A 13,380-nucleotide genomic window follows, 5' to 3' on the forward strand; every position below is an offset into this window, starting at 1 on the left:
ACTCTTATAATTCCTTGAACCATCCGATCTCCGATCATTCCTCCGCCCACTAAACTCATCTGCTCGAGGTCCGGGACTCTTATAATTCCTTGAACCATCCAATCTCCGATCATTCCTCCGCCCACCGAACTCATCTGCTCGAGGTCCTCTGCTTTTGATACCTCCACGTGCCCCTCTTAACGGCCCATCAAAGTCGTCATCCAAAAAGTTGTCCCTATTACCACGCGAGCCACGCCCATCAAATTTGCTCCCTCTTCTATTTGGTTCCATGTCTTTTCTTCTAAACTTGGTTCTATGAGAACTGGCATATTCATCTGATTCGGAGCCGGAAAAGTGAGAATTCCTCTGACGTCCTACTTTATCGGAAAATTTACCCGCTTTACTTCTCTCGCATCCGTAAGTCCTCATCCGAATCATCACCCGAATCGAATACTGACCCGGCCTCTTCATCGAGCCATAGCTCAATCCCCCGAGTTTACCTCGGGAGGACTTCGCTTCGCCTCTATTTCTAGAATCGGCAACGTGACTAGATCTCCAGTTAGGACGGACTGAACTCTCATCCTCGGAATCAAAATCAACTTCATCATCATATGAACCAGGAACAGAGGGCCTGCGACGTAAGGGTTTCAATTGCCTATTGGGAGAGGGTAACCTTGGTTTTTGTCGGGCAAGTGATTTATTGTCTACGTCTCCATCTTCAGACCCAGAGTCCCCTTCAAACTCGGAAAAGTCTATTGATGACCCATTCCTAACCGGTGGATTATTCCGTGCATCTAGCTCGTATCTGTCCACGTCATCTTCCTCATCATCAAAATCGTCAAAACCAGTACGAGAACCGTGATCGGAATCAGAGTATTCTCTGTTAACAACTCTTGGGAATTTATTATCACGACGAAAATCTTCTTCAAACCCTTGATGATTCCTCCCCTGCTCCGGGCTATGTAAAGAGGAATCTTTGCCCTTCATTGACGAGTCTGCATACTCAAAAGCAGCAACATCTGCTCCATCACATTCATCATCATCAAAATCAAAGTTCCATGCATTAGAGACTTCTGGGCGGCTGGCAGTCCTCTCCAGCCTTGTCCTTGGATTCTGATGTCTTTCCTGCAATTTGTCTTCCATGAACTGGTCAGGCGGGCGCTTGCAATCGCAATGGAAGCAGGCCGTATTTCTCCGGTAGTTTAAGAAGTTGCACCTACCAGAAAACATGGACCCGGACCAGTGTGAGCTATGTAAAATGCACAATTAGTATGCACCGTTCATTCAGTATTTTGTAAAATTAGTAGTACATAGGCACATCTTCTTGGATCTCTGTACACATTGAAGATTCTTCGACACTTTGCTCATTAAATCTCAACAATATAATGAATAAAAGTTACTGTAGTAATGAATAATTATTCCCCTAGTAAAGGGACGGGGCAATTTCCACAACTTTTCAAGAAATGGCATGTAAACAACTTAAAATTGCATGCTAGATGATACGACAATAAAGCTCCAACAGCGTTGGCACCATCAATGCAAAAAAAAAAAAAAAAAGTCCAAGCTCTGGGAGCAATGGAGTCTGGGACCATGACTTTGAAGCATATAATATATGAATAATCACTGCAACATTAAAAGGGTGGCGCAATTTCCACAACTAGTAAAGAACTGGCATTTAAATATGAAAACTTAAAATTGCATGACAGATGATGTAACTGTAAAGCTCCTAGAATGCCGGCACCACTCAATGCAAAATACACAAACCACAAATTTTCAACAAATCTCAGAGTAACTTACTCCGGGCATTCCCATTCTCCTGGAAGCAGCTGTCTCTTTGGACGCTTTGCATCACACTGTAGGCACACTGTATTGTTTGCAAAATTCATGAAGTCAAACCTGAAACCACGTTAAAATTTCTCAGCCCCTTCAGGAAAGACCAACTTGAATAGATTCATGCACATAAGAAACATAACCAAACAGAAAAAGTTAATAAAGATTCTATCTTTTCAAAACGGTAAGTATGCAGCATCATTCATCTTCAGACACTGCAAGCTCAATGTAGCTAAGTTCAAAAGAAGATCTCACGGGATGGGGAAATGTGAATAAAAAGCGCAAGAAACGGCTTTAATTTAAATTTTGTGGAAATCACACCCGGTGTCCAAGTATTAATATTATGCATATGAGTGCCATACAAATGTGTTCAGCAGAACCTATTGAAATTGTGGATTTAATTAAGGAGAAATCCTAAATGGTAATACGAGTGTAAGAAACAAGTAAAGAATCATACTTAGAACATAACCAGTCTCCTTTCTTCATTTCTACATCATCCCGTCCAACTCGTCTCTTTGGAGTTGGTGGAGGTTGTTTGACCTTAGGTGGAGGTCTTTTGATAACTGGAGGGGGAAGGTTTGGATCAATAGGAACTGCACTCAACTTAACAACCTGATGAAGCAACTTGCGCACAACAATTTTCACAGATTTTTGCTTCAGAAGAGGTTTATTTGCCACTAAGCCATGGGCATGATCAAGACCAAATGTAGCCAAAACTCGCATTACATCAATCGTCCGTGCTTCGTCCTCTTTGTTGGTCAAAAGATAGGCTTTTTCACAGGAGCTCCTCAGATTGCAGGAACTACACACCTGCAAACTAATCAGTTATATCCAGAACATCTAGAAGTTAAAGAAAGAGACAATTGCATGCAAGCAACTGAAGATGGAGGAAAAAAAGAAACAAGTAAAAGATGCAACTCTTACATCTCCTTCATCAAGGTGCACATGCTTTCTCAATAGTTTGGCAGCCATAACCACCTTCTTGTCAGCACTAAGGCATCCATAACCAACAAGAATTTGAATGTCCTGTCTCGACAATGACCTGACATCAATTTTACCTCAGCCATCATTAAACAAGGTGCTATATTTAGAAAGACTTTAGTGCAAAGGCAGTTAACAATCTCAACCCTACTCAGTAATATGAGTTGAGATCACTGAAAGATCCAACTTGGATTGGCTTGAGTGTCAACTTGGTTAGTGCTCATCTTGTTCTTCTTATATTCGGGAAACTACAGATGAAACCGCTTAGTGGGATCATTGTTGATGAAAACAATTATTATTTGTTGGAAAAATCTGCAGCACTATTATTTAAATGAATATCAAGCTGAAGACCTGATGCAGGCCTTTTTGCCAGATATTGACACTCATTTTCACATTAGAATTGTTTTTATTTTTTTAAATAACTCGGGAAGCGCATTGTGAAAACATCACATGAATTGTCTGTGGCTTCAGTCTCAAATGGGAAAACTTGTTGATCATCAAGAACCAAGTCTATGAGTTTGCCACAAAATTTGTTGATCATAACAATCATTATAGGAGTTTGCCTCAAAGTCATTAAGCTTCACTTTAAAAGAGGAATGAGGCAGCCAGATTTTTGATGTTGGATAGTGAAGATGAAGAACAATTATTGTTTTTTTTTTTTATAACCGAGGTTTCCCACATGTCATGGACTATTTCTCGGGATGGTGGGGATATGAGCGCCGGTGCCACCAGTTAAGTCTCCCAAGATGCGGCCAAAGAACAATTATTGTTTTTTTTTTTTTTTTGGTAAGGAAGAACAATTATTGTTGTTTTCTAATAATAACAATAAAAAAATTGCTCTAGTCTGAGTGGGTGGGTCCACACTTGAAACCAGGAACCTGATCAATATTCACCAGTTCCAAATTTAGGAACCGAAAATCGGACTGGTAATCATGGTAGCTGCCTAGAATTGGCCGATTTGCTCGGTCCCGGTGATTCCCGAATCAGTCCGGTTCTTTCGCTCACCCAGTACTATTTATAGACAACCAATAAATACTTCTTTTGGGAATATATACCATATCCCTACCACTTATTTTCACGTCAACAATCACTTCATTTCATATTCAACAATTACCTTTTCTAATGTTCAATAATTACTTCTTTCGCATGATAACAAACTATTTCAATACAAGTTCCCACATACTTTCTACATGCACCATCATCTTCACGATTTGAACCAAGTCAGGAACAACACAACATGATTAACACCTTTTTCGCAGAGGAATGGAGCCATTGAATCGACCTTGGACACAATCGAAGGTTAAATTCTTGTTCTCCGTACGTTAGACACAATGGAAAACAGAGCAGAGCCTCTTCTTGCAAAATGAACAGTAGAGAAGCAATCGCAAACATGCATTAGCGCTGACAGTCCGCACCATAGTCAGGTCAAATTCTTAGAGAGCTGTCCTATTTCCATGGCCGCATTCATGAGCTATTCAACTTCTCTTTGCTATACATGAACACACGGTGTATCAATCAGACCTTGAAAGTAAATAACATTTCGAGACTCATCACGAAATAGAAATACGAGGGGAAGAACGTGTTTTGATAAAATAAACTTTTGCTTTTTCTGTTTCTTTTCCGCTCCACCTTTTCCACAAAAAAAGTCTAAACTTATTATATTTGTGCTAATTTAATCTTAAACCTCATAATTATGTTAATTTAGTCCTAAACTTTTTTACAATTTGCTAATTGATTTTGTCCGGTTAATTTTGCCAAGAATTCATTGACGTGGAAGACGATTGGCCTATATGGCATATCCAGCGCTGATGTGGACGATTTTTATAATTTTAAAAAAATTATTATTTTAATATTCTTTTTCTTCCTTTCATTTTGGCTGGCGAGGGTGCAAAGGTCCCCCTCGCGGTACTCCTAGGCAAGGGATTGGGTGAGGGCTGTAACCCTTGCCAAGAACCAGCAAGGGTTTGTTGGCCCTCGTTAGCCAAAATGAAAGGAAAAATTAAAAAGGAAAAAACAAAAACAATAATAAAAAAAGAAAAGAAAAGAAAAAAAAAACAAAAATTGTAGAAAATTTCAAAATATTATTTGAGAAGTCCACATCAGCGTCGATTGTATCACGTAAATATCCGGCGTCCACGTCGGCGATTTCTGGCCAATTTTAGTCAAATGAACTCAATTAGCAAAAAAATATGAATGAGATTACTGTAGTAATATTATACTGAAACTAATCGGGATCTTGCAAATTAAGTCAATGTGAAAAGCCTGAAGAAATAAATGAGGAACGATAAAAAACGCCAGAAATTACGAGGCTCGATCCGAATGTCTACATCCACGAGAAGAACAAGCAAAAATAATCCACTATAATCAAAGAATCGGAGTTACAATCGTTTAATATGCTCGTATTTCTCACATCTAAATTGTATCTAAAATCAAAATATTTACAAATAAAACAACTCTCAACTGGATATAAAAACTCACATACAAAATCTCCGCATGTTCAAGAGCCCAATAGCATTAACTCTTGGGTACACTTCGATTTCAAATCTGAAAGGCACTTGGATGAATCTTAAAGTTGTCCCAATTGCAATTTGGGGACATCGTTATCCACTCAGAGGTTCGTGGCTTCTATCCAATAAACTAACAATAATGTCGTTAGGCCTTAAATAATGGGATTATAGTAACATAATCCACTGAACTTAACATTAGTCGGTGGCGTCGGATTTGGTGCAGAGTGCAAAGTGACAGCTGGCGGCGTCAACGACCCAACCGCCCCGTGTACCTCAAATTAAAAGGCTTACTTCCGGATCACGAGTCCATCACAAGACGCCAAAAGCTCCATAAATGGAGCCACGTGGGCGGCTGAGATGTCATCATGACTGTCCTTTCCTTTATCTCGATCCAATGAGGGGGCCCACCCAAGGGATCCAGCCCCATTAAACACGCGTCGCTCAGTGAATCAACCTGGGTAAAAATGTGCTGGCACCCCGTGGGTACCCAATATTTTCTCATCGGTGACAGGCTGTGATCGCGATCGGGGGCGGCGGGCTCCATCGCGACCGTCCAAAGCGAACCCCGGGGGGCCCCACCACGTGGCAATGCTCAGCCGCCGTGGGGCCGACATCTCACTATGTGGTCGAGTTTTGGCCGCTGTCCAATCAACGTGTGAAAAAGCAGAGGTCATTGTCGGGCAAGCGAAGGTACAATTATTTTCGTACCCCTTCGTGGGAAAAGGGGACCCAGCCCCGTCAGCCAAAGATAAAAGACGCTTGACTTTTCATTTCAACCAAATGGAAAAAAAAAAAACACACAATGTTATAGAAAAAGAACTAATTACACTTCATAAAAAATTATTTACGGAGAACTCGCGCCCATATGAAAAGATATTTGGAAGTCGCCGTGGAATCGACACAGAGGTAATCATTGAGCGAACTTAAACCGAACCTGCCGATTGATCGATGCTTGAATTATCGATCCAACTCGTTCATTTATAGCCTATAAATTTGCAATTTTTCACTAAATAACATCGCTGGAGCTTGCTTAATTGTGTCTTCCTTCCCTTTGTGAATCGGATTGGATCGAGACAGGCTCGTGGGTCATCCCATCGACGATTGGGCCTAGCTCGAGGAGCCGGACTTTGATGATGGTATCAGAACAAAAACATTTAGTTTCATTTGTGGCATACACATAAGTATTTCCCGAAGCGCTCTCTGCTCAGCCTTTCGAAAGTCGCTGTGCGGCGCTCCCCATTTTTTCGCGGCGGGGCTTCTGCTAAAAAAACCACGACTTCTTTCACCGTGCGGCACTTGTCTTTTCGGAGTGTCAGGGAAGAAAACCAGCAGAGCAAAAAGCTTTCTTCATTTTACTTTCCTGTAATTTCTTCATGGGCCCCACAAAAAAGGAGATCCACACAATTTGGTCCAAATTTGACCGTACATATAGAGACATAACAAAATAAGCGTGCTCCTCTTTTTTACTCGCGACCAAAATTAAATTCAACGTACGCACATCGTGCACTGACTCTAATTCGAAATATAATTTAATAATTACAAATAAAATATTATAATTAAAAAAATTAAAAAATAAATTAATATAATTATAATAAATTTAAGATTTTTTTTATACTTTTCTCGCTTATAAATAAATACCCATCAATGACGTTTGGGACGCTCGCGAAAAAGTCTCTACCCTCTAGCATTCTTCATTTATATAATATGTTTTGTTCTTTGTCCTCGGAGAAAGAGACGAAATGGCAGCGCTTATCATCTTGATTTTTGTCAGCTGTATGGCATCAATATCTAGACGTCATAAACTCGCGTACCATTGTTATATGCTTCTCGATCCGCCAGCTGTGTGAATTGTATTGGCTATACCCAACGTACGCGTTTGTGCTGCGTTTGTATTGGCTATACCCAATGGCTGCGTTTGATCGCTAGACGAAGAAACGCATCAATTAAGGTTAAGACTTCGAATATGAATTGACTAAGACTTGTAGCTGACTTGATAAAATTAGATGATATCACGAGAGTCGCCACGGAATAGAAACTACACCGGTAAGAACACGTTTTGATAAAATAAACCGTTGCGTTTTTTGTTCGGCACGCCATCGACCAGTCGACCTTTCCAAGTTTCCAACGTAGGAAGAGCCTATAAATTCTAAATTGTAGTGGTGTCAGACCTGAACCCATCCAATCTATAACGTTTTGATCACTCATAGAAAAGTCTCTACCCTCTAGCGTTCCTTATCTGTATTTGCTCAGACGCCTAAATCTTAGAAGACGGCAAAAAGCAAATGTCTCTTCAAATATCGGCAATTCCATCCTCTTCTCCGAATGAAGGAACCGGCCCCGCGGTCCAACGTAGGTCGGCGGGTTATCATCCGAGCATATGGGACGATTATTTCCTTAAATATGCTTCTCCATCCACCTCATTGGTCTGCGATTTTCCTTTTATCTTCTTATTTTGTTTTCTTGCAGTTGTATTTTGCGGACTTAGGCTCCGTTTGTTTAACGGAAAACAACGTTCAGGAAAATGTTTTTCAAATTTTTCAGCGTTTGATTCGTGGAAGATAAACAAGTTAAGGAAAATATTTTCTACCCATGAAAAATACACGTTCAAAAGTGAGGATAATGTTATTCTCTGTTTTTGAGAACATTGAAACATGCCCTCATCTTTCCTCCTTTCATTCTTTCACATTCATTTTCCTTTTGATTATTTCAAAATAAATTCCAAATGTTTTAAGCAATTTCTATTATTAATTCTGAATAATTTCATTTTTGTTTTGCTTTCCTTGTTTCTTTTTCTTTTATTTTCTTTTTGATTTCCTTGTTTTTTCTTTCTTCCGCTAGTCATCGGCGACCAACCACAGGCAAGGACGAGCCTCGACGGCCTTATGCGAGGCTTCACCTTGCTAGATCCGGTGAGGTCGAGCTCAACCTCGTTGCCGGTGAGACAAGAGTGGGCTCGCCTTGCCGGATCCGGCGAGGTTGAGCTTGCATCGGCATTGAGCAAGGCCGAGCCTCGCAAAGAACAACAATGCTCGAGGCCTCGCTCGATCGGCGAGGACCGGGGCTCCACCTTGCCTAGGCCGATCACCAGCGACCGGCCGAAGAAGAAGAAAAACGAAATATCATTAGAATGAGTGTGAGGAGGAAAATCAAATTGAATTTCCTGGTGTAGCGGTTGATGTTTTCTAGTTCATTTCATATTTTAGCAAAACAGGGGAAAATATCGTCATTTTTTCGGAAAATTGACTTACTAAAAATCATTTTCCAAAAATACGACATTTTCTGCGACACAAACAGAGCGGTACTTCGATTTTCTTCGCCATCAGCCAGCAAGGCTTGGCAAGCTGTCCAATCGTTATAAACCTACTCGTGCTCCAGCGACACCTCGTACGAGCACCACCACTCTCTTTCTTAGCTAAAGAGCACCATAAGTGCCAAAAATTGTATACCACACTCACTTTAGTGCCAAATTTTCAAAACGATCACTTAAGTGCCAATTTTTTTTAAAAAAACGATCACTTGAGTGCCAACTCTAATTTGAGCTGATGTGGATCACCGGAATCTAACGTGACCTATTTTTATTAATATTTGAGTTGCAGTGGCTCGCCGGAGTTGGCACCGATGTGAGTGTTTTTTAAAATATTTGACAATTAAGTGATCATTTTAAAAAAAAATTGACACTTAAGTGATTGTTTTGAAAGTTTTGGCAATGAAGTGATAGTTTTTTTTTTTAAAAAATTAACACTTAAGTGATGGTTTTGAAAGTTTTGACACTAAAGTAAATGCCGTATATAAGTTTTGACACTGGTGGTGTACTTAAGCCCTCTTTCTTTGCACGTGCACATAATTGTTGTTTCTATTTTTCTCCTAAAAAAGTCTTGTGTAGGTCCTATGTCTGGTCTTCAATCTTTGTGCAGTCACTTACGGGTTTTAAAAGGACTCTCATTAGAGCATAGCACTTTTGCATTTTTAGTCCAAAACCACTCTCAAAGCTTCACCGTTCCCAGGATATCCTCCGCTACAAGTATGAGTTCGGTATTGATCGGGTTAAGCATGGATTACTAGATTTATGTTGCATGGAAATGCATCAAAACAATGGAAAAATTTGAGTCAGAACATTTTTAACCCGACCCACCCTATGAAATATCTAAATTAAATACATAGACGGGATCATCCAAATAAATTTTATATTTTACAAAATAGGTATCTCATGCTTGCTTTTATTTGAAATAGCGTATGATATATTTACGGGAGTTCAAATTCCTTGGAAGAGTGGAGGAACGAGTGGAGGAACCGAAAGGAGAGGTAAGGAAGATGCTAAGCGATGTCGCGGACAAGCCTGCACAGATGATTCTCTTGATTGATCAAATCCAACGCTTGGGAATTGAATACCATTTTGAACGTGACATGGATGAGCAATTAGAACAAATTCACAAAAGTTACTCCCGCCTTGATCATGCAGATTTTAGGGGAGATGACCTTCACATGGTTGCTCTTATCTTTCGATTGTTGCGACAACAAGGCTACAATATTTCATCGGGTATGTCTTTGATTTAGTGAACCAATGTGGAAGATACCATAAAAGTCCTATCGCTCTATCGAATTTTAGGAGAAACAAGTAGCAGAAAATTAACCATGCATACTCCCTTCCTAATTTCTAGTCGATTACGTCTTTTTCCCATGTTGATTGGTGGCACAGATGTCTTTAACAAATTCAAAGATAGTGAAGGGAACTTGAGGGAATCACTCATCGGTGATGTGGGCGGATTGCTTAGCCTATATGAAGCTTGCCGGTTAAGGTGTCATGGCGATTCTATCTTGGAAGAAGCACTTTCTTTTGCTACAACTTACCTTGAATCAATCAATGAAAACAAAGTGAGCACTAGTCTTGCGAAACAAGTGAGTCATGGCCTAAAGCAACCACTTCGCAAGGGGTTGCCGAGGCTCGAGGCGAGGCATTACATTCCACTCTACCAAGAAGATCCTTCACATGATGAAGTCTTGCTCGCCTTGGCTAAACTAGATTTCAACTTACTGCAAGAGCAACACCGGAAGGAACTTGGCAAGATTACAAGGTTCATTAACTTCATTTGATAGCATAATCTGAATTTAGCTTCTAGGCTATGTTTCAACAATGCCCGAACTATCGATTTTTGTTGTTGTTCCAAAGGTTTACTTGTCTAGTTTCATTTCACCCTTCTAGATGGTGCTTTTCAAAGTCCTTTACAAGTGAAAATGGGAGTTTAAACTATACGAACTCATCGAGCTAAATTACTTTCGATAACGCTCATGTTTGTCTAATCATAGGTGGTGGAAGGCCATAGATGTTTCAAGGAATTTCCCATTTGCTAGAGACGGGATTGTGGAATTGTTCTTCTGGATCTCGGGAGTATATTTCGAGCCAGAGTTCGCCTTGGCCAGAGATATACTAACCAAAGTGATCGCCTTGACTTCTATTCTTGACGATATCTATGACGTGTATGGCACGTTGGAAGAACTTGCACTCATCACCGAAGCAATCCAGAAGTACGTAATCCGCACTCTCTATCTCAAACCTCTGAATTTGATCAATTTTGTATAGAGTCAAGTGTCTTATTTTTTTAGGACTTGGACTCGGGTGGGATGTTGATGCCATGGATGGACTACCAGAGTATATGCAAGCTTATTACAAGGAGCTTCTCCATCTCTATGAAGAAATTGGGAATGAACTGGCCATAGAAGGAAGATCGTACCGCCTCATCTATGCAAAAGAAGCCGTAAGCATCATTGGTACACTTTACATGCGTCGAACGCGCTCCTTATTTAGAAATCCGACGTTGTTGTTTATGTTCAATTTCTTAGATGAAGAAGCAAGCAAGAGCGTACTATCAAGAAGCCAAATGGTTCCATACGAAGTACACACCAACATTGAAGGAGTACATGCCCCTTCAACTAATAACAAGCGGCTATGGACTATTATCGACTACATCACTAGTGGGAATGGGTGATGTGGTCACAAAGCATACTTTTGAATGGGCGAGTGGTGACTGCAAGATTGTGAAGGCTGCAGAAACCATTTGTAGGCTCATGGATGACATTTCCTCTCACCACGTATAGTGAAAAACATAATTTTCCTCAGATGATCTTATGAAATTTGATTAACCACCACTTAATCTAATGACACCAATGTCGTTTGACGTACGGTTTGAGCAAAAGAGGGGGCACTTAGTATCTGCGGTGGAGTTGCTCATGAAAGAACGCAGCATGTCGGAGCTAGAAGTCGAGAAGGAAATCCGGAAAGGAGTCATTGATGCCTGGAAGGACACCAATGAAGAGTTTCTCCGTCCAACCGCGGTTCCAGCACCGGTTCTCACACGGGTTCTCAATTTCTCGCGGGCGATGGATGTGATGTACACCAACGGAGATCACTACACCCATTCTGGAACCAAGCTCAAAGGTTCCGTTACATTGCTCTTCGTTAGTCCCTTACCGATGTGAAGTCCGCACCAAACGTCGTCACACCAAATAGGTAACTGAAAATCAGCGGGCTTTTCCGGGATGTATGAGGTAAACTATCATTACTAGTATGCACTTTCAAATTGATCTGCGTGATGAAACTCATAAATAAACGATGCATATCCGTATGGTGTCGTTAAGTTTGCAAGTATAGTGTATGATGTAATTGTAGTATTTCAATAATCCCGAGCGCTTTGATGTCAAGGTTAGTAAGTCTCCGTTCGGGTACTTCACGGGAAAAAAAAAAGCATGTTATATTTTGGCTATTCGTCCATGATGGGGTGTGTTTGAGAGGCGAAGGGGTGTGTTAGAAAGGCACCATCTCCTTATCAATAAAGAAAGTTAATAACTTCGATGACACCTGTTAAAAAAAAAAAAAGAAACTTACAGAGAAACGTACATTCTCCTCTCCATCAAATAAACACACAAAATGCATCCATCATTACTATGAGAAGGCAATCGGCATTTTCGCTATGGAATGAGAATACTTTCATTGTGATTGTATTCGAATCATTGTGGAGTTGTAGATTTGTTCGTTCCGTGCCGGTGATTCAACCAATATCCTTAGCAATTTTGTTGCCGTGCATCAAAAAGCTTAGACCTTTTCTCCAGTGAATTCTTCCAACAAAACATAAATAAATAAACACGGCAGAAAAGAGGTGATCCCGGAGGACCAGGTCGAAATGGCAGGCGGCGCCGCACGCAGAGATTATGAGGGAAAGAAGGAGAAGGTCGGGAAGGAAAGAAGGTTCGAACAAGAGGTGGAGCCAAAGGGGCCATGCTCGATGCAAGAGGCCGTGGGTTGCGTAGCCGAGCAACAGAGCGGAGGACCGGGTGCGATGAGCAGGTGAGGTGTAGCTACGAGAGCGACAAAGGGTGGCGGGACTAGTTTCGGAGCGCCAAAGCGGAGCCAAGAAGAAGAAGGTGGGAAGTGGGGGGTGTGCTTGAGCTGAATAATGAATTGGAGAGAAGGAAAACGAGTACTCATGATTTCAAGGAAGAAGAAGAAATGACCCGGACAGTGAATGCGAGGAAAATGCGAGTGAAACATCTCTCCTTCCTCCGTCATCACCGTAAAATCTGTCATCATCTTTGTTTTCTGCTCTGTGGCTCGCTCTCTTTCTCTCTCTCATCTTCCGTTGATTTTCAAAATCGGAGAGGACATAGCGATAGAATCTAATCTCCAATTCTACTCAGGCCTTCGTATCTATGCATTGTGAGGTTTGTGCTCGGACAGGCGGTGGTTGTGGGCGGCTGCGGCGACAGTAGTGGGCAAGCGGCGGTGGCGGCAGATGCGAGGCAGGTGGAGGTGGTGGGCCGCTGGAGGCTAGCGGTTGCGACGACGGGCGCTTGGAAAGATATAGCCCATGGGTCAAAAATAGGTCGAAAATGGGTTGAGCTAAAATCCATTAAAACCCATATTTAAATAGGTTTTATAAGTTTATATCCATATTTGAACTATTTTTTAAATTTAGTGAGCCCATATATGACTTAAGTGTATAAAAGTGAGTTAAAAAGTGAGTTAAAAAGTGAATTAATGACCCATATTGACATCTTTACGGAGAACTCATATTTTAATATTTTTTATTTT

At 40.9% G+C, this 13,380-nt stretch overlaps 2 protein-coding genes across 2 annotated transcripts; one reads left to right on the forward strand and one right to left on the reverse strand.

The window, feature by feature from the left end:
• Positions 1–292: 292 nt before the first annotated feature.
• On the reverse strand, positions 293–3,364 carry LOC125315518. The gene is made up of 6 exons (XM_048280692.1): positions 3,241–3,364; positions 2,734–2,867; positions 2,267–2,619; positions 1,777–1,875; positions 421–1,195; positions 293–301 (listed from the first exon to the last, which is right to left on the reverse strand). The coding sequence occupies exons 1-6, from the start codon at positions 3,362–3,364 to the stop codon at positions 293–295; spliced, it is 1,494 nt and encodes a 497-aa protein (XP_048136649.1).
• Positions 3,365–9,842: 6,478 nt separating this feature from the next.
• LOC125315446 ((-)-germacrene D synthase-like) lies at positions 9,843–11,771 on the forward strand. Its single transcript, XM_048280468.1, has 5 exons — positions 9,843–10,369; positions 10,602–10,820; positions 10,912–11,050; positions 11,136–11,384; positions 11,478–11,771. Exons 1-5 carry the CDS (start codon positions 9,930–9,932, stop codon positions 11,769–11,771), a joined length of 1,341 nt encoding a protein of 446 aa, XP_048136425.1. The 5' UTR covers positions 9,843–9,929.
• Positions 11,772–13,380: the final 1,609 nt, after the last annotated feature.

The sequence above is a fragment of the Rhodamnia argentea genome, chromosome 6 (genome assembly GCF_020921035.1).
Source record: "Rhodamnia argentea isolate NSW1041297 chromosome 6, ASM2092103v1, whole genome shotgun sequence".
In the NCBI taxonomy this organism is placed as follows: domain Eukaryota; kingdom Viridiplantae; phylum Streptophyta; class Magnoliopsida; order Myrtales; family Myrtaceae; genus Rhodamnia; species Rhodamnia argentea.

What these genes read in the sequence shown, in the direction of transcription:
- LOC125315518 (XM_048280692.1), bottom strand. Translation starts at nt 3,364, where the DNA reads ATGACTTTGAGGCAAACTCCTATAATGATTGTTATGATCAACAAATTT. An exon ending in TGCACCTTGATGAAGGAGAT is followed by an intron (nt 2,620 to 2,733) that starts GTAAGAGTTGCA and finishes ATTAGTTTGCAG; the next exon opens with GTGTGTAGTTCCTGCAATCT. An exon ending in GGAGACTGGTTATGTTCTAA is followed by an intron (nt 1,876 to 2,266) that starts GTATGATTCTTT and finishes ACGTGGTTTCAG; the next exon opens with GTTTGACTTCATGAATTTTG.
- LOC125315446 (XM_048280468.1), top strand. Translation starts at nt 9,930, where the DNA reads ATGCATACTCCCTTCCTAATTTCTAGTCGATTACGTCTTTTTCCCATG. An exon ending in ATCACCGAAGCAATCCAGAA is followed by an intron (nt 10,821 to 10,911) that starts GTACGTAATCCG and finishes ACTTGGACTCGG; the next exon opens with GTGGGATGTTGATGCCATGG. An exon ending in TCATCTATGCAAAAGAAGCC is followed by an intron (nt 11,051 to 11,135) that starts GTAAGCATCATT and finishes TCAATTTCTTAG; the next exon opens with ATGAAGAAGCAAGCAAGAGC.